The 20,644-nt window shown below is 50.7% G+C and overlaps 1 protein-coding gene across 1 annotated transcript in view; it reads right to left on the bottom strand.

Moving 5' to 3' along the window:
- Window positions 1-3,745: 3,745 nt before the first annotated feature.
- LOC146254441 (ephrin type-B receptor 1-like) overlaps window positions 3,746-20,644 on the bottom strand; it is a 32,512-nt gene continuing 15,613 nt past the window's right edge. The window contains exons 5-16 of the mRNA XM_084675450.1: window positions 19,403-19,780; window positions 17,465-17,589; window positions 15,225-15,387; window positions 14,975-15,083; window positions 14,453-14,517; window positions 12,338-12,526; window positions 10,368-10,615; window positions 8,743-8,958; window positions 5,823-5,972; window positions 4,535-4,728; window positions 4,129-4,284; window positions 3,746-4,021 (exon numbers count right to left, since the gene is read on the bottom strand). Of these exons, the coding sequence (XP_084531576.1) occupies window positions 3,913-4,021; window positions 4,129-4,284; window positions 4,535-4,728; window positions 5,823-5,972; window positions 8,743-8,958; window positions 10,368-10,615; window positions 12,338-12,526; window positions 14,453-14,517; window positions 14,975-15,083; window positions 15,225-15,387; window positions 17,465-17,589; window positions 19,403-19,780 (2,102 nt within the window). The 3' untranslated portion in view covers window positions 3,746-3,912. The remainder of the gene's footprint in view (window positions 4,022-4,128; window positions 4,285-4,534; window positions 4,729-5,822; window positions 5,973-8,742; window positions 8,959-10,367; window positions 10,616-12,337; window positions 12,527-14,452; window positions 14,518-14,974; window positions 15,084-15,224; window positions 15,388-17,464; window positions 17,590-19,402; window positions 19,781-20,644) is intronic.

The raw sequence follows: 20,644 nt of genomic DNA, 5'->3' as shown, positions 1-20,644 counted from the left end.
ATTCTCTTAAACAGTGTGACTGCTGACATTCTGACATGTTCTGGCAGTTAGAATTTAGACAGTTGGAATGTAATTACGCAGGACTTAGTAGTGCTCTTAATCATCAATCCTTGCCCTTTAGTTTAATCAGAGAGTATTAGAAGGGAGTTTTTGCAGAGATTGATAGTGTAAATCAATACTAATCTCCCAAAGTGACCTCATCAGTCAGCATTACAACAGTCGAACACAACAGAAGCTATGGCAACATGATAATTAGGGCTATGAACAGTCATTAGGACATGCTAATTGACAAAGGGTGCCGCTGTGAAGCTGTGATTAGGGTGAAGTGTGCCCTACCGGCCGACCGCTCACCCTGTGAACACTCCCACTAGAGACAAAGGCGGCCATGTTTGTGTAGGCTCAGCGGTATCCCAGCATGCCGCAGGGCTCTAATGAGATTACACTGATGAAGTGGCTTGCGTGATGTGCCGGCTCAGGGTCGAGAGGTGCGTGACGGTTAGCATCCATGCTAATTAGCATCCATGCTAATAGCAGCCTCTAAAGTTTGGTTGGTTACGTGTGCGCAGTGCCAGCCCTCTTTTTGAAAGTAGGCATGTGTAGGGGGTTAGATATTGGCCAAACAACCCAAACAAATTCCTGGTTTAAAGGACGATGGGAAACTGAACAGTGTTTTAACATGATCCCCCAATGGTGGAACCAGCTCCCCACCTCCATCAGGGACACTGACTGTCTCCCCACCTTCAAGAAAAGGCTCAAGAAGCACTTGTTCCGGGAGTACAACGGCACTTAAGAATGCATGGCTGGACTTGTTAGTTAGTTTCCTCCAGGATCACAATGACTCTTATTAAGTGACTCATTGCTCTTTTAGGTTAGATATAATGAAGCTAAGTCTTGTACTCGCTGTGAAATATTTTGCTGTTGATTGTTCTTCTACAGGTACAGTCCTGCACTTTTGTGGTTCATGTTGTTTTAATTTGTAACTTGTATAACTGCACGCTCTTATGGGTCTTCCCTTTTGGCACTTGTTTAGCTTTTTCACAATGTACGCTTCATGTTTTGGCTACTTGCAATGTTTGGGACAATCTCGTTGTTATGATCAGTGACCTATGCTCTTTTGTAAAGCTCTCTCTTGGAAGTCGCTTTGGATAAAAGCGTCTGCTAAATGAATAAATGTAAATGTAAATGAAGCAAATTATGCCAATAACAATGGAATTACAGTTATTTGACTCTATGGTGCTTACACATGTATTAATTATATAATTTGTTTGCACATTCAGTTTTGCCCCAATATTATTCTGTCTTTGTGCACGCACTCAGTACATACCTTGACACACGTACAAGTCTGACAGCTCTGTTAGGATGTACGTTCATGACAGTTTCAATTGATACGTTTGCTTGATTTGTCTTTATTGAGTGCATTTTAATACAATGTTTTTGTCTCAGAAAGTTGCACACAAACTGACACACTCATCACAATGAACAAATCTTTAAATGTATACAAGCGGTGCACACGGACACACACACACACACATAGTGTATACACACATACGCACGCACACACAGACCCACACACACACACACACAGATAGAAAAATCCCTATTATTAGTGTCAGCGTATATTTACAATAAGGGAATCACACACATTGTCATTGTCAATGGGAACAACACAACAATGCTCTTACACTGGCTTGACCAGAGTGAAATGGACAGTACCATGCCTTAAACCTAACGACCGCATCAAAAACCACAGTCCTTTACAGAGTATGGTATGTGTAGAGCTGAGTACTTAGACTGAACAGTAGAGTGAAATAGGAGTCATGCTGAGACGACTGAGGACGTGGAATCTCATTATGTTGGCTGGCTTCACATTTTGTGGGAGTTTCTCCACTAAAGTTCTCTTCTCTCCTTGTCAGAACTGCAAAATAACAACAAACTTTCCCAATTCCACCTGTCTATTACAGTCACTGGAGAAGAGAATAGGTAGCTTAGTCCTGTCTAACAGATATGGAATTGGGGTTTGGACAGAAAAAAAGAATTTGTTTTTAATAAGGCCCGCCACGTTATTAATAAATCCTAAATCCAACTGAATGGGCAGATGTGTCTGATGTAGAAACTGAAAAACTGTATTTAATTCTTTTTTCTCACTCTTTTTCTCTCATTTTTTCTCTTTTTTTTTTTCTCTCTCTCTCTCTCTCTCTCTCTCTCTCTCTCTCTCTCTCTCTCTCTCACTCTCACTCTTTCTATCTCTCTCTCAAGGACATGCATACAGTCTGGTTGCAAATTATCTAGCTAATTTTTTCTGCACATAATTCACTTTAGAAGAGAGTTGCTGATGGCTAATGTCTGAGATTGTAACATTGCATCTGTACAAAGCAAGTGCTTTAACGGAGTATATGGCTGGTGCAATTAAATGGTGGTTGGGGAAACACTGTTGTCTGAAATGTCCACACGATGTCTGAAACACTAAAATCTTCACATTCAGTCTATAACGTGAGCTTCTTTTTTGCCCCATACGCAACAAAGATTCCCATTTATTGTTTCAATAAAGATGTGAAAAGGGATTATTTATTTAATCTTTTTAGGATGCCTTGTAATCTGGGATGACTTGCTTTTGGAGATGTGTAGGGAAGTTTCATGTGATGTTCCTTTCATATCAAAATGTTGTTTCAAGAGTAGTGGGGTGAAGACAGTACAAAATGATTCATTCAGGACCTGATGTCCCTGATGTCATGTCCCTCCAGGAGCTGAATCCTAAAGCTTTCACTTTCTGTACAGTCCTCCCCCCCCCCCCCCCGCCTCCTTCGCTGGGTCAAACACTAGTCAATGCAACACTTGAAATCTTCACTCACAAGGAAAACGTGTCTAGAAATGTGACAAGTGGAAAAATGAAAAAAGAGATGTACATATTTAAATATAATCAGTGTCTGTACAATGCTTTGAAGTCCCATTGGTCAGACACTGGGAGCTTCTACCCTCAACTGGACGGAATTTCCAGATGATTCTACCGAAATCTTGAACTACAGTACTTTCAAGAACCCACAGATTAAGAATTCTGCGGTGTGCCCACGAACGCACACAGAAAAATAACATCAATTGTCATCATCTACATAATTCTTCAATGTGAAGATTCATATAAACATTCAGTCGTTCATCTGCTTGTCCAGATGTTTAATTAATAAATATCGTTAGTTTGTTTGTCGTTTGGAGATGGACCTCATCCGATCCAACTGTTCACCTTCACTGTGTTTTTTTTCTCCTCCTCGCTTCACTTTTTCTCCCATCTTTTCCACTCTTTCTACCCTTCTCCCCTTTCCATTTCACCTCTTCGTTTCTTCACTTTTTTGCCAGCTAGTCTGTGAGACGTGTCCCTGGGCAGTTGGCGTCAGTCGGTAAACATCAAGGCTCGCTCAGCGGGGGGCTCCTCTTCCGCAGGAAGCCAGCGGCCCAGGCTGCTGCGTCGCAGCGTGGAAGGCAGTAAACCAGTGGGCTGCGTTCACAGCTGAAGCAGAAGGAACAACAGCGCAGGCAGGGGGGGTGGGGGGGGGGGTGAGGGGGGTTGAGGGGGGGGGGCAACAGTGCAGGCAGGGGGTGGGGGAAGGGTTGCCGCTTAGATCCAGCCATAGCTTCTAGACACCAGCCGCTAAAGTTCTCCTCGCCGGCATCCACTGATCCACGGGTGGGTTTTGGAAGTTCACGTTGTGGTTCCCCCCCCCCCCCCGCCCCGAGTCTTTATTCTACAAGGGTGTGTGTGTGTGTGTGTGGGGGGGGGGGGGGTCCTCAAGTCGCATTGGCAGGTCTGTGGAGGACTGTTTTGGCCTCTACACACACAGATCACTCAGGTCAGTCAATACTTTGCTGCTCCTCCTTCCACCAGACCCCCCTGACCCCCCTGACCGCCCTGACCGCCTGTGGTCAGATGCTAGGAGTGGGCGACTGGAGCGTCTGACCTCTCATGGACTGGACACTGGTTAAAATCTTCTTCTGATGGCCGGCCAAGGACACTCCTATCCTCTGCAGGTCTCTGATGGAGCACGCACACACACAAGCATGGACATAGTGTCAATTTAGACTCAGACCAGATAGAAAGCAATGTTACATGGCAGTGGGCTGGGTTGTAGTGGGACTTACTCTGGAGTAATCTGGGTGACCAGGGGCAGGGAGGTGAACCCTGACCCCAGGAAGGAGTCTCGATACTGGCTCATCTTGATGGCCCCCAGCCATTCCTCCACTGAGGTTACACTGCTGAAGTCTGGGACGGAGGGGTCCAACAGGGGCTGGGAAGGCCTGGAGGGAGGGGAGGAGGGGAGGAGGGGAGGAGGAAGGGGAGGGGGGGAGGGGAGATAGGAAGGAAGAAGAGGGGTCAGCACAGGCACGGCATAAGCGTGCCATGGGGCAAAACAATGTGTGTGTGAGAGAAAGAGAAAGAGAGAGAGAGAGAGAGAGAGAGAGAGAGAGAGAGAGAGAGAGAGAGAGAGAGAGAGAGAGAGAGAGAGAGAGAGAGAGAGAGAGAGAGAGAGAGAGAGAGAAAACCCACACAGTAGTGATGGTGGCCACAGCTTTGAGGCAGGTGGGATTGCGAATCATCTTGTCCAGGGTGTTGACGATGTCGGGGAACTTGGGCCGGGCGTTCCTCTCCTTCTGCCAACAGTCCAGCATAAGCTGGTGCAGCACTGTGGGGCAGTCCATCGGAGCTGGAAGCCTGTAGTCCTGCTCAATGGCATTAATGACCTGGAACAGGGAGAGGAGAGGAGCGGAGAGGACAGGAGAAGAGAAGAGAGGAGAGGAGCGGAGAGGAGAAGAGAGGAGAAGAGAAGAGAGGAGAAGAGAGGAGAAGAGCGGAGAAGAGAAGAGAGGAGAAGAGAAGAGAGGAGAAGAGCGGAGAAGAGAAGAGAGGAGAAGAGAAGAGAGGAGAAGAGAGGAGAAGAGAAGAGAGGAGAAGAGCGGAGAGGACAGGAGGGGAGAAGAGCGGAGAGGACAGGAGGGGAGAAGAGAGGAAGACAGCGGGAGACAGAGCCGAGGGGAGGAGATGGAAGCAGAGGAAACAGGAGGAGAGGAGGGGAGAAAGACGGGGGAAAAAAGAACAGGGCAGAGGATAATAAAAGTGTCAAAGACAGCGGACTAAAAAGAGGGCAACAGGAAGCCCCCGTTAAAGCAATCTCCAGCACCACAGCACGTTCAAAGAGCCCAGAGTGAACTGTTTCCCGCTCCGCACCACACCAGCCTGCACACCGTGCACTCTGCGTGACCCCGGGACCTGCTCCGAGTTCCCTCGCAAGCGCAACTGTCAGTCAAAACAGCAGCGCTACACATCGCACAATGTACAATGACTCGTGTTTCGTTAATGAGGCGGCAGACTCTGGTGAGGTGGCTGTCCTGAGCGCTCCGCGGCAGCTGGAGTCAGCGCATTCTCAGGTCGGTGGAGCCGAGACGCTCCCGGATGACGACTAACTAACAGGGAAGACAGGCCCGTTGGGGATTTTGCATAGATCCACGCTATCCTTTTGATTAAAGGCGGGGGAGGGGCCTTTGGAGTGGGGAGGGAGGAGGGGTGAGAGAGCGATGGGGGTGGGGTGGGTCTTGATAGACAGATTTCTATCACTCCACCGCAAAGGGAGGGAAAAAAAATGGTTTCCCGTAGCAACTGAGAGGGAAGAGGATTTGACGGGGGTTAAGTGGTTAGAGGGGTTGTGAGAAGCGTGAGCTTATTACGGGGTGCTCCTTGGACTGCGTGCGCACGTGTGTGTTACCGTGTGTGTGTTTATCATAATGACAGAGTTGAAAATAGCACCGTCCAGAAAACAGGAAGTTGCGACACAACTCACGTCCTGATTGCTCATGTCCCAGTAGGGTCTCTCGCCAAACGACATCACTTCCCACATGACGATGCCGTAGCTCCAAGCGTCGCTGGATGAGGTGAACTTCCTGTACGCGATGGCCTCTGGGGCGGTCCATCTCACGGGGATCTTTCCTCCCTGGGAACCACACACAACCCCCCCCCCCCCACACACACACACACCCACACACACACACCCCCCACCCACACACACACCCCCCACCCACACACACACACACACACACACAGATAATTCAACATGGCTTACCAAGAGAAACCGAAACTCTTCCCAGCATATCAAAACACAATGGTGTGTTAAGGGCACTAACTGAACCACAAAAGAGGATCTATATTTCCCTTTACATACCAGTGTGGGAACTGCAACAAACTCCTATCTCACTTAAGCCATAGACAGAAAGTGTTCTCTTCAGATAGTTCAGATGACTACATGAATATGATACAATTACATCCCAGCAACCTCTTGTGTTTCTGCAGAGTTAATGCAGTTCTAATGGTTTGGCTGGCGGGGGTCTGTAGTGAGCAGTGTTGTGTCGTTTACATTATCAGCACCACAGGGAGAAAGGTCCGACCACCGGGTTTTAATAAAGCTGGCAGTTGAAATGCCAACTGTGAAGAAGAAAAAGCCTTACTGTGATTCACACTCAAACTGTGGATGTGGAAAGAGAAAGACTTGTATATTCTCTCCTGCTCCCACACACACACAGATGCACGCAGATCTGTCGCCACACACACACTGACACACACACACACACACACACACACGCACACAACAGCAGCAGCAAAGTGTAATGAAACAAGTTTTCGCTCTCTAATAAGGACTGGGACTAGAGAAATTTCCCCCGGGACACAATAGAATAGTGGCGACAGAATTACAGTAGGTTTTCAGTCAACAAACATTGTGAAGTCCAAAGAGAATGGAGAGACTTGGAGGGAGAGAAAGGGAAGGGAAGTGAGGGAGAGAGGGAGGGAGAAGAGAGGGAGAGAGGGAGAGAGGGAGGGAGAAGAGAGGGAGAGAGGGAGAGAGGGAGGGAGAGAGGGAGGGAGAAGTGAGGGAGAGAGGGAGGGAGGGAGGGAGGGAGAAGAGAGGGAGAGAGGGAGAGAGGGAGGGAGAAGAGAGGGAGAGAGGGAGAGAGGGAGGGAGAAGAGAGGGAGAGAAGAGAAGGAGAAAAGAGAAGAGAGAGGAAAGAGGGAGAGAGGAGAGAGGGAGGGAGAAGAGAGGGAAAGAAGAGTAGGGGAGAGGAGAGGAAAGAGGGAGAGAGGAGAGAGAGAGGCTTAGGAGAGAGGAGATAGGGAGCGTGGAGAGAGAGAGAAGAGGAGAGAGGAGAAAGGAAAGAGGGAGAGAGGAGAGAAGGAGGGAGAAGAGAGGGATAGAGGGAGAGAAAGGATAAGTAGAGAGGGAGCGAGGAGTGAGAGAAGAGAGGAGAGAGGGAGAGAGAAGAGACGGAGAGCAGAGAGGACATCGCCGACTGAGCTTGGAGTGTGTTCAGCTTTCGGAGGAGACAGACCCAGCCTATGGATCACGGCGTAAGGGGACTGTGACTGCGCTGCGTCGCAGAGCAGAGCGCCTTCTTGCCGTTTGTGACTGAGAGACTGGCGTTCTCAACTAATTGACCACGAACGGATAAATAATGCATCTGAGTACGCGAGATGAGCTCCTTCACCCTATCACCTGGGTGTGGCCCCCCTCTCTCATGTTCATCCTCAGCTTTTAAATGCCAGACACACGCATCTCGCTGCTGTCTCCCACTGATTCATTTAGTCTCTCCAGTGACTGTTTCCCTCTTTCTTTCTTTCTCTCTTCCCCCTTCCCTTCCCTTCCCTACCTCTCTCCCAACCCCCTCTCTCTTACCCCCCTCTCCCGCACAGTACACACACCATCTCCAGAATGTGATACACATTTACACAGTCGACGTAAGCTCGTATATCTGCGGAGGCACATCATAAATAGTAATGCGAAGTCTGAGTAAATGACTTTGTTTTTCCTCCCAATCGGAGAGGATAAATTAGACTATTAATGTGGCGGCGGGGAGACAGAGTGCGCGATAGAGGCGGCGCGGCGGCATCGTTTGGTTGATGGTCTTATGAGGTGAAGAGAATAGCAGTTACTCAGAGGTGGAAAACCTTAGAGGTGTATACTGTTAGGACTGGCTTTGTCTGGCTGGCACAGGTCGACAATATGGCCGCTGCTCCTCTGCTCACAGAGAGTAATCTGTCTGACATCCGCAGACACAGTACCCTCCAGCTGCTTTCACAAGGACCCCTTCCTCGCTCTCTCTCTCTCTCTCTCTCTCCCTCTCTCTCTCTCTCTCTCTCTCTCTCTCTCTGCTGTGTCTCAAGTCCACAAATCTTCTTCTGTTTCTCTCTCTTTAGCGCTCCCTCCACGTTCCCATCTCTGCCTCCTTTTCTCTTTCGCTTCTCCGACAACCATCTAAACTGGTTGAAGTTCATTCTTTAGAGACCACAGGGCAAGCTTGATATGAGGTGAGAAATGATTCAATATCCGTTCTCCTCTCCCCCTGCTCCCTGCTGTCAACTCTGAATCTTTCGCAGGGTCAGCCGACAAATCCTCTGGAAATTAAAGGGATGTTTTCCTCAAACTAGTTTGATCTTCAATCGATTCTTTTAGTCAATCGGCATCACACCTATACTTCCTTCCTGTACCCAGAGATTTATGCGTGTTTGTATGAGTGTGTAATAGTGTACAGTATGTATGAATATATGTGTGACTGTATTGTATGTTTAAGGGTTTGAGAGAGAGAGAGAGAGAGAGAGAGAGAGAGCGAGAGAGAGAGAGAGAGAGAGAGAGAGAGAGAGAGAGAGAGAAGGTGCATGTGCATGTATTTATGCGTGTGTGTGACGTGTGTGTGTTTGTGACATGCCACACTCACCAGCGAGCTGGTGTAGGTGGGGTCTGACGTGTCGTCCTGGAGATAGCGGGACAGGCCGAAGTCGGACACCTTACACACCAGGTTGCTGTTGACCAGAATGTTCCGTGCGGCTAGGTCGCGGTGGACGTAGTTCATCTCTGCCAGGTACTTCATGCCTGAGGCGATGCCGCGCAGCATGCCCACCAGCTGGATGACCGCAAACTGCCCGTCATTCTGCTGCGGAGGGGGAGGAGCAGAGGAGGATGTGATGTCACAGAGCAGGAAACGCATCACAGACATACACCTCCACACACATACCTGGTTGTCCGAATTATACACTGCGGAGTTGGAGCTTTTCACTGCGGTGTGTCTGGGCTCAACCAGGCTTGGTGTGCGTGTGTGTGTGTTCGTGTACATGTGTGTGTGTGTGTTTGTGCACGTGTGTGTGTGTGTGTTTGTGTACACATGTGTGTGTGTTTGTGTACACGTGTGTGTTGCACACGTTTGTCTTTGCCCTCATCAGCTACATGAGATCGATCGCCGAGCGAGTGAGGAGCAGCGACCGGGAAGAGGTGCACGCTGGGAGTTGGGAACATCAAAGAAGCCGTTTTCAAAGCCCCGCTGTTTCGGCCGAGAGAGTGCAGCAGGATCAAAGTCAGGAGGCCGACAGGTGGAGCAGATGAGAAAAACCCGGGCCACGTTCACAACTGATTGGATTCCCCACGCTCTGCTGCCAGTGGACAGAGAGGTGCAGGAGGAGAATTGGAACCAGGCCAGTCAGTGTGTAGATGAACGACCAGCTGCAGTGCGCTCCTCTCTGTGGAGCACTTCTACTTGACATAATGTATAATTGATCAACCGTACATGTGTTTACACAACACACACACACACATGCTCCCAAGATCCAACACTGGAGAACCATCGTATTAAAACACCTTTGATCATCCAGCTTGCTGTAAAACGTTTGCTTCCGTGATCTCCTGTGCCAACTCATCTCAATAACCATGAGTCTTTGTTTACGAAGACGCCGTCAAATGAGCTATAAAGGCATCAGGCTCATCGATCGTTGTGATTGACTGAAACCACATGACGGGGCCCCAAAACAAGCCACTTGTGTGAGGATAAGATGGAGGAGTGAGATGTATGTCATTGCTCCTGGCTATCAGGATCAAACACCAAGCACATTAGACCAAGAAGACTATCAGGTCATTACTGTTGATGATGGCAATAAAGAATGGTGATGTGATGAAGAAGGCAATGTTGATGATGAAGATGATGATGGTGCTGAGGATGAGGGCAAGGGTGACGGAGTTGATAACTGGGAGGATGATGATGTTCATGATGATGAAGGTGATGATGAAGGTGATGATGATGAAGGTGATGATGATGATGATGGTGAAGGTGATGATGATGATGTTCATGATGATGAAGGTGATGATGAAGGTGATGATGATGAAGGTGATGATGAAGGTGATGATGATGATGATGATGAAGGTGATGATGATGAAAGTGATGATGATGATGGTGATGATGAAGGTGATGATGATGATGATGATGATGATAATGAAGGTGATGATGATGATGGTGATGATGATGAAGGTGATGAGGATGAAGGTGATGATGAAGGTGATGAAGCTATGTCTCACCCTGAGGAAGGAGTCCAGCGCCCCGTTCTCCATAAACTCGGTGATGATCATGACTGGGCGGCTCTTGGTGACCACGCCCTCCAGACGGATGATGTTGGGGTGGTCGAACTGGCCCATGATTGACGCCTCCGACAGGAAGTCCCGCCTCTGCCTCTCAGAGTAGCCTGACTTCAGTGTCTTGATGGCGACAGACAGCTCCCTCTTCCCGGTTGGCTTCAGGCGCCCCTTGTACACCTCCCCAAACTCACCTAGAGGAAGAACAGACACGCTATTTACCTCACGAGAAACAAAAAGGCTTTTAAACCTCAAGCTTGACCGCATCCAAACGAGCACTGAAGCACTGCTAACCCTAAATGCTAACTCGACTATGCCATGGCTTGGATAGGTCACAGGTAATAAACCTCCTCGAAGAGTAAATTCTCTGTTAATGCCACCGATTTTCTCCATGACGAATCTGGTTCCTCGGAGTAAATCATCCAGACCACCCCGCTCGCCAAGCAATTACAGTAGACCTCCCCCGTCAGGTCACAGACAACTAACAGATACTCAAGGCTTAACTGATCAAGGCTGTTTGACATGCTTCTATTTTCAAGGCCACGCCAAACCCTCCCCTGATGGGACTCTGGAGTGCGGGCGGTGGGGGTGGGGGCAGGGGGACGGGAGGACAGGGAGGCTGGGGGGATGGAGGATGGAGCGGGGGGGGGAGTCTCTGCTGAAGGCATGAATATGTCATCCCGTCAAGAAAAAAAGATATAAAAGTCCCATTGGCAGATAAAATCAGTGTGAATAATGGATGAGTGGATGGAGGTTGGATGACATATCAGCCTTTTAACTCTCTGAGACCACGGCTAAAACTGTCCTCCACAACACAGCAGTGTACTGCTCACAGGACGCAAATAGCTAAACAGGAGAGGAGGAGAGCGGGACAGAAAGAATAGAAAGAAAACGGAGACAAAGAGAGACGGAGGGAGCAAGAAATGGGCCTCACAGGACTTAAATGGCAACATGAAAATGATGGAGAGTGAGAGTGAGAGAGAGAGAGAGAGAGAGAGAGGGGGGGGGAGAAGAGAGAGAGAGAGAGAGAGAGAGAGAGGGGGGAGGGAGAAAGAGAGAGAGAGAGAGGGGGAGAGAGAAAGAGAAAGAGAGAGAGAGAGAGAGAGAGAGAGAGAGAGAGAGAGAGAGAGAGAGAGAGAGAGAGAGAGAGAGGTAGAATAGTGAATTTTGGATCCGGAGAAGTGGAGATCCTATGACTCAAATGAGACTTCCTCATCCCGCTCTCCGATTTAGCTGAAGCAGAATGAAAGGGGAAAAGGTACGTGCATGGCTTTCAATGCTTCTGTTACGGCAAAGAGCAAATCAGCCATTAGCTGATGTCACTCAACAGTGCCAGGGGTTGCGGTGTCTAACGTTACGCAACCTCCCCTCTCCCGCACCACCTCCAGCCCTCCCCCCCATCCTTTCATCCTGCCATCCCTCGCTCCCCCCATCCCTCCTTGCCCGCCCGCCTCCGCACTCTCTACTGTGTAAGGTAGGTCCATGCTGCATTGGGGAGAGTCTAACATTACAGCTTTTCCCTTCCTTCTCTCTCTTCTTTCAGTCTCATTTCCTGTTTCTCTCTTCTTCCCTCTACCCTTCACCATCCCATCTTTACCTCTCTCTCACATCACCCCCTTCATCCCCCTGTTCCTCGGCCCTCTCTCCTCCCTCCGCTCCTACAGCTCTGTCCCACGCCCTTCAACCCTTTCTCCTCTTCCTGCTCCACCTCCTCCTCCTTCCTACCATCCTCTTCTCCTGCCTGCCCCCGCCTCCTATTTCTCCCACCCCTCCTCCACCTCCTCTCCCTCCTCCTCCTCCTCTCCCTTCTCTCTCTTCCCATCCTCCACCTCCTCCTCCTCCTCTGCCTCTTCTCTTCCCTTCCTCCACCCCCTCCTCTCCCTCCTCTCTTCCCCTCCTCCACATCCGGTGCGCACCTGCCCCGATGACCTCCTCGATCTTGACGCAGGACACGTCGATCTCCTTGGCGAACTCGCGGACCGCCTCGTTGGGGTCCTCGTAGGTAAACGGGTCGATGTAGATCTTGACCCCCGGCGACCCCGAGAAGTGGGTGGGGCATCCCATGGGGGAGGGGCAAGTGGACAGGTCCGGTCTGAGGGTGAGTTCTGGGGGACAGACGAACAGTTCAAGCTGATCCGTTTTCGAGAAGAGCACAAACAAAACGAAATGAAACCGAATCGGCGTTCAGCAAAAGAACGAGTAGCAAGATGCAATTGAGGACACGTTAAATAAAAGATGATGAAAACAGCAGCAGGAACGACCGTACGCAGAACACTGGGTGTGTGATGTCAGTATGCTCTGCAGGAAGCAGAATTATGTAAATGCTACGTGTAGACGAACTGTATGGTGTGTGTGTGCGTGTTAAACGATCCCCTGTGTGTGCCTGTGTGAGTGATCGAGATCTGTTCATCTCAAGTCCTCGCTACTCTAAGCCGACGCTGCTGGTGGGATTCGACACACACACACACACACACACGTACAGCACTCACGCATGTAAACAAACACGGACAGGCACATTCACACACACACACACACACACCACTCAGACTCGTACAAGCACTTCTAAACATAGGGGATACAATGGTAGACGGGAAATGTAGCTTTCCATCCCATAATGAGCTGCTTGGCAGGCGGCGCCGACAGTAACCCTGCGTTACACCAGCATCTGCCCAAGCGTCCTCAGTCCGCACGCAGAGCCAGAGAGAACCTGTTCAAGTTTACGAGTGTGACATTGAATTTTTACATTTTGATCAAGCTGCAAGCTGTTGCTGATGATTATCCCGATGTTGTATGCAGGTGAAGGACAGATAGGGGCAGCGACATCACAGGAACACGCTCTGAAAGTAGCAGTGTTTGAGACAGTGTTGGAAACGTACTGCAGCTCTCCGAGAGAGCATGGAACTGTCATATCCTGTGGCTTTGTACAGCATAGCAAGAGAGTCCTATTTTGTCAATGAGAGAGCAAGGCAGAGTACTATACTATATCTCCATGAGAGAGAATGCAATAACCTCTATAAGAGAGCATAGCAGAGTTGTATTAGCTCCAAGAGCGAGCATACCGGATGAATGTACAGTCTACTGTATCTAGCTCTAGAGGACCGACTGGTGATAGTGAGACCACAGTATGTACAAGCAGCCTTCTCTATCTATGCCCCCCCCCTCCCCCAGGGGACGGGGGGGGGGGTTAATTGGTGTGTATCCTGGCTCCATGGCAACAGATTGATGAGTGTGAGGTTGCGGCCAAGACGCAGGCAGACGATTGGCTGCCTGTTATCCTCTATCGATCACTTAAGCTGCGCTGGGTTGTGTTTTTAACCCTTCGCTACGGCCGCTAGTACAGTAATAAACCCAGAGAACAGGCATGGCTGGGAACGTAATCTGATTCTAATCCCAACCAATCTCCTCTCCTTCTATCTGGTAGAGATGTGCGTGGATGCTAATAACAAAATGTCATCAACTGTGCTGTGCAGAACCAGCCTAGAATCTTCTCTGGGGTCTCTTTGGCTTCCAAGTGGGGCTGGTTCAGGACAGAACAGGACTGGTTCTGGCCCCTCTCACAGGGCTGGTATAGAACAGGACTGGTCCTAGCTCCTCTCACAGGGCTGGGAGAACTGAAGAGAGCAGCAAGCTGCACTGATATTGATCAAATGTCAGACTGGCAGGGGTGTTGTGAAAAGGCCGGGCGGAGGGGAGGGGGGGTGGTGGGTGGAAAACAGGTTCTGTGGGGCGTCTTTGTTGTACTCTGCGTGTGCGAGCGCCTGTGTGCTTTTCTCTGAGCTTGTGCGTGCGCCTTTTCTGTGTCCTTGTGTCTGTGTGTCTGTGTGTGTCTGTGTGTGTCTGTGTGTCTGTGTGTCTGTGTGTCTGTGTGTCTCTGTGTGTCTGTGTGTGTGTCTCTCTCTCTCATCGTGGGCATTCTTTCTACGCGTGCAACATCTTTACGGGTGCGTGCGTCTGTCTGCGCGCGTGTGTGCCTGCGCGGGTGTGTCTGTGCGCGCGTCCATCCCTGCGTGCGTGCGTGTATTCCAGCTCACCTCTGCCTGCGCTGTAGTGCTGCAGTTTGTCGCTGTACACGGTCTCCTTCATGTGGGCTCTCTTCCTGCAGCACATCCAGAGAACACACATGGGCCCTGATGACTCATTGGAACGACAGTGCCCACATACATACTGATCAGCGGCAATCGGCGTACGCATGGTGCGTTTTGCCTGTGTGCTGCGGGTGGGCGTGTCGGTGGGCGTGTCGCGTCTGTCATGTAGTCATCGAGTCATTTAGCAGACGCTCTTATCCAGAGCGACTTACAGTAAGTACATGCCAAATGACGTTGCGTCCTTGGGCAAAGGCACTTCACCCTACTTGCCCCCCCCCCCCGAGGCAAGTAGGGTGAAGTGCCTTTGCCCAAGGACGCAACGTCATTTGGCATGGCTAGGAATCGAACTGGCAACTTTCAGATTAGCCCCAATTCCCTAACCGCTCAGCCACCTGACTCCCTATGTGTGGGGGGCAGGTGCCTCTGAGCGTGTGTTTGTATGTGCGCGCGCGTGTGTGCGTGTGTTACCTGCTGCAGATGATAGAGATAGCCACCAGGGAGACGAGGAAGACCGCACCCGCAGCTGCAGAGCCAGCAATCAGAGGAAGCTGCTCTCTCAACTCTGACTTGTACTCATCTGAACACACACACACACACACCACACACACACCACAGGGAGAAAGATGAAGCAGGAGGATCTGCGGCCGTTAAAATTCATTGCAGTTCAACACACGCACTCTCATGGAAACACACACACACACGGCCAGCTCCGGCGTACCATCTGTGAGGGTCTGGAAGTACATTTTGTTGCTGTATTTGCCGAAGCCAGCCACGGTCCTGGCCCGCACCTGCACCACGTACATGGTCCCCGGCCTCAGGGCCTCCAGACGCACTGTGCTGGTCTGGCTACGCACCACCGACGAGTTCCCCTCACTGGAGTCCTGGAGTGGGGAGGAGCGAAGGGGGAGAGACAGGGTAGAGACAGGGGATGAAGAACATTTGAATGCCAGAGAGGTACAGATAAGATTAGGCCCATATGAACCAGCTTTCGTCCACTGATTCCCTCGATTGATTTCAGATATTTGTCGATAGCCCTCCAACGGCTCAAAGTAGGACAGCGACGCGCGGCGATCGATGGCTCGTTCCCGACGCGACCCTCAAACAGGCTCCTCCGACGAAATGCACACCTCTTTCAGCCGAATGGGTAAACCAGCCATCTGCTATCTGGGTACAGGCCACCAGAGGGAAAGGCAGCGAGCTTAGTCCTAAAATACGTCTGCCTTCAACCCTGAACCCTATCGAGCTCTTAGATAACGAGTCCCACAGAACAGAATTAGATATGGGAGACTCGGTAGAGAGAGAGAGGCTCTCCTGCTCTGCCCAAAGCTACTTATCTCTCCCCTGCAGAAGTGCCCCCTGATCCGCCCCCTCTCCTCAGTGACTCCTCCGGAAGCCCCCGCCAACCTCATCCTCCCAGCCCCTACCCCCCCCCCCCATCCTTCAGCCTCCGGCTCCTAAACCCCCCCATACCTCCCAGCCCCCCAACATCCATCCCTGCCCTTCCTCATGCTCGTGGGGGGGAAGGGAGGGAATGAGACCATCCCAGTGGAACACAGGGAGAAGACACCGAGCAGCCAGAGATTCTCTCCAGTATGCCCCCACCTGCCTGTGACCGGTCACCTGTCCTGGGAGAGTGGGCTTCTGCTGGACAGAATGTGCACCAAGGTTCCTGGGAGGCGTCCATAACCTTGAGCTGGAGCCTATAGGAGGAAGGAGGGGGCTTGTCCTCACCTCCACACTGCCAGCAGGACTCAGTCAGTCTGTCGAGCGCGTCTGATTGCTTACTGTAGGATATATTGTACCATAAAGAGGATGGGCTGGAGGAGAGGAGAGGAGACGAGGAGAGGAGAGGAGGAGAGGAGAGGAGGAGAGGAGGGGATGAAAGACCTTTTGTAGGATGGAGTTGACCTTATCTCAGTATTCATTAGCCAATCAGAGCAACCCAGGCCATTCCCTGTCTCTAAAGCCCTCCTGAGGGGCCAGACTGTCCAGGGAGGGTTCAGCTGGGGACTGGCATTTAACACAGAAAGGAAGTGTGTGTGTGTGTGAGAGAGAGAGAGAGAGAGAGAGAGAGAGAGAGAGAGAGAGAGAGAGAGAGAGAGAGAGAGAGAGAGAGAGAGAGAGAGAGAGAGAGCCCTCACTAAACCTCAGGGAGAATGACTGTTTATAATGATCCTCAGCACTGGGATCAAGTTTACTGGGGGGAGAAGAGGAGAGAAGGGGAGGAAGGGGGGGATGGGGGTGAGGGGAAAGGAAAGGAGAAGAGAGAAGGGGAGGGGAAGAGAGGAGACACAGAGGGAGAAAGGGAGAAGAGAGGAGAGGAAAGAAGGGGAGCAGAGGAGGGGATGAGGAGGAATATAAGGACACAGACAGCTATGTCCGGGCCTTGCGGTATCTTAGCAACCCTGCGGTGTGTGCCGGTGTGAGGCAGAAGACACTTAAACACAATTAGCAGGACAATCAGGCCGCTTAGAGAGGCCATTTCATCCCGACCTCACCGCAGCCACAACCACGCCAATGACTCCAGAGATGACACTCACACTCAACCTGAGCACCACCACAGAAAGGTAGCTTTGGTGAAGCCAGGTGGCGTCAAGGTAACTGACACCCAACCGCCTCTGCCACAGAGATGCCTTGGCATTTGACAGATACATTTACATCTACCTTTAGTCATTTAGTAGGCACTCTTATTCAGAGCGACTTACAGTAAGTAAGTCCCGCCCCCCGAGGCAAGTAGGGTGAAGTGCCTTGCCCAAGGAAACAACGTCATTTGGCACGGCCGAGAATCGATCTGGCAACCTTCAGATTACCAGCCCGATTCCCTCACCGTTCAGCCACCTGACTCCCTGATACTCAGACCTGGGTGTGTGTGTCTGTGTGTGGTGTGTTTTGGACAGGTGCTTTGGGTGTATGTGTGGGTGGATGCTGGTTGAGTGTCAGGGATGACACAGGGCGTACCTTCTCGTAGTAGCGGAGCTCGTACTCCAGGATGATGCCGTTTGGCTGCTCGGGCTGTGGCCATGACAACGTGAAGCTCCGGCTCGTGGAGCTCACCTGGTGCATGATGGGAACCATGGAAGGAGCTGGCGGAGGAGGGAACACATCGATCAACCAATGGGAATCATCCATCAATGAATCAGTCAATCCATCTGTCAATCCATGAATCCGTCAATAAATAAGACATATTTTGCAACATCTTTCCATAGAGAACCCCTTCAAAAAAGACATCAAAAATGAATACATGTTGATATAATAAGAATATCAAAGATACTTTTGAGATATACGGTACTATATCTGTGGTACAAAGTAGAACTATCCAAACACTATAGCATATCAGCGTTCTGTAACCCTAGGGGCAGTGCTCCACATGCCCTGTGAGATACATAGTTGAGTTCCCTTCTCCAGACAGAGAGGAAGAGGCCACAGCAGACAGCAGAACATGTTTTATGAATGAAACTAAGTCCCTTCAATTTTCTCAGAGCCCATAACCCTTCAGGCTATCTCCAGCCACGGCTATTCATCTCCACATATAAGATACACACACACACACACAGAAGCACTCACACGCGAACACACACACACGTTAACGCACGCACACACACCCCCCGATGCACGCGCACATTAATGCAGGCACACACACACACCTGCTTGCTGAGTCTGGGCTCAGGCAGAGAATCCTCCTGCCCATCTCTCCTACACGCTTCAGTACCTCAGCTCTGGTCTGGCTGCTTTCTAACCAGCTCTGGCCAGGAGGAAACCTCACACACACACACACACACACAGACCACACTCCGTCCTCCCCTCCTCTCCTCAGTTCTCAGCCCAGGTTTTAGTCTGGGTTCTCTTTATTCTAAAAGCAGCGGTGGAGAAAACTGTGTTTTGATGAGAACAGGTGGGAGGAAACATCAAAGGCTCGAGTTAATATCGAATATTACCCCGAGGGACGGAAGCAATATCAGGCTGCCGTTTGTAGTGTGTGTGTGCGTGTGTTTGTGCGTGCGTGTGTGTGTGTGCGTTTGTGAGTGTGTGTGTTTGTGAGGGTGTATCTGTGTCTGTGTTTCAAGGCAGGGGGTCAGTTCCGTGAGCGTTACATCAATTGAATCCTCTGAAACAACTAATTATTTCAAAAAAAGTTTGCGAAACTGAAATCACACAAAACTTTTCACGAGTCTTCAAGGTTAGCATTTCAAGTGAATTGATTGAACTGAAATGGAATCCACACCAACTGGTTTGTGTTGACACATTTGTGAGTGTGTGGCTGTGTAAGTGTGTGTAGGAGTGCGTGGGCTTTGTGTGCGCGGTCATTTAACGATGACAGCAGCACACTGCTGTTGCTGCTCGCCAGGGTGAATTAGGAGCCAAATATGAGAGCAGGGAGAAAAGCACTGTCAGTTTCACCCAGGAAAATAAATCAGCCACGCATCACTGGGTCTCACGCTCCTCTGAGTTATAGCTGTCTGAGGAACAGGCCCACGGTGCAAGAACTCCCAAAAACCAATCAGATACTTCCTCCTCACACACATAGAAACACACGCTCACACATACACACACACACACACAGCCACACTAGACCAAGCACTGACTGACAGTGCAAAGAGGAGAGACCAGCCCATCTATTACTGTTCCTGCCTCTTCATGGATGCAGACAGTTCTTAGACGGTGTTTATCATGTGCTGGCTGGATGCTAATGTGAAAAGCAGTGTGGGAGAGTGTGTGCGTATTTCGGTCTGCACGCGTGTGTATTCCTGGGCCCTCTGTGTGTGTGAGCGAGAGTGTATGCATGTTTCCATCTGCGTGCGTGCATTTGTGTGGATCTGCGCGTGCGCGTGTGTGCGTATGGTTCTGTGCGTATTTCCGTGTGTGTGTGTGTTTTGGCCTGGGTTCACGTGTGTGTGCGTGCGCCGCGCTGTGACCGACCGGCTTGGTTGGTGGTGATGTTGATGGTGACGTGCTGGGGGGGATACGGGCTCTTGTTGCTCACGCCGTTCACCGCCTGGATGTCGAAGGCGTACGGCGTGTGCGCCCACAGGTTGCTGATGACCACGCGCGCCTCCGTCAGGCCCAGCCGCCGCGGCACAAAGTCCACGTTGTCGTCGCACGGCGAGCACGGCCCCAGACGGTCGCCGCCGGTGCCGGCGCTGCCGCGGCACTTCCTGCACAAGATGTCGTAGGTGAGGTCGCCGCGGGCGCCGGTCTCGCGGGGTGGGTTCCACTCCAGGATGACGGACGTCTCGTTGACCAGTGAGATGACGTTGCGGGGTCCTGAGGGAACACCTGGGAGGGAGGGAGGGAGGGAGGGAGGGAGGGAGGGAGGGAGGGAGGGAGGGAGGGAGGGAGGGAGGGAGGGAGGGAGGGAGGGAGGGAGGGAGGGAGGGAGGGAGGGAGGGAGGGAGGGAGGGAGGGAGGGAGGGAGGGAAAGGGTGGGGGGATAGAATAGAAAGAGGGATGAAAACACAAATGGAGAGGGGGAGCAAGGAAAACAGAGAGGATGGTGAATGGAAAAGTAAAATGATTTTCCCTTTTTAGCGACTCAACTACTGGGTGTTTTAAAGTTCCGGTCCCACTAGATACTTTGATAGTCTTGTCGGATACATTTTATGAAAGCCTTATCAATTTCACTGGGCATAAATCTTTCAAAGGGCATAAATATTCTGGCCTGCAAATCTCTTTCTCCGCCTGTCGCCCCGGCCTGTCTTCAGAATGTGCTTCAGTGTGTCTGTCTGTGTTCCACAGGACTGGTTCAGTTGGCTTTTAACCATGTAAAGCGATGAAAGTCCAGCTGTCACATTTAGGCAAGATACGCAAAGAAAACTTTGATATTCAACCTTGTCCTTCTGGAAAACCCTGGAGAAAACATCTCATCTCCAATCCATCTGTCAGGCCTCATTCTGTTTCATGATCATGACCTTGAGTGTGCGTGAGTGTGTGTGCCAGTATCTGTATCTGTCTGTCAGTCTGTATCTGTCTGTCTGTCAGTCTGTATCTGTTTGTCAGTCTGTCAGTCTTTCAGTCTGTCAGTCTGTCAGTCTGTCGATCTGTGTCTGAGGCTGTGTCCGAGGCTGTGTCCGAGGCTGTGTCCGAGGCTGTGTCCGAGGCTGTGTCTGAGGCTGTGTCTGAGGCTGTGTCTGTGTCCGAGGC

This window comes from Hypomesus nipponensis, chromosome 16 (genome assembly GCF_054491055.1).
Source record: "Hypomesus nipponensis isolate SF chromosome 16, ASM5449105v1, whole genome shotgun sequence".
NCBI lineage: Eukaryota > Metazoa > Chordata > Actinopteri > Osmeriformes > Osmeridae > Hypomesus > Hypomesus nipponensis.
Note: the sequence above shows the minus strand (reverse complement) of the source record. Positions and strands in the feature narration are given on the sequence as shown.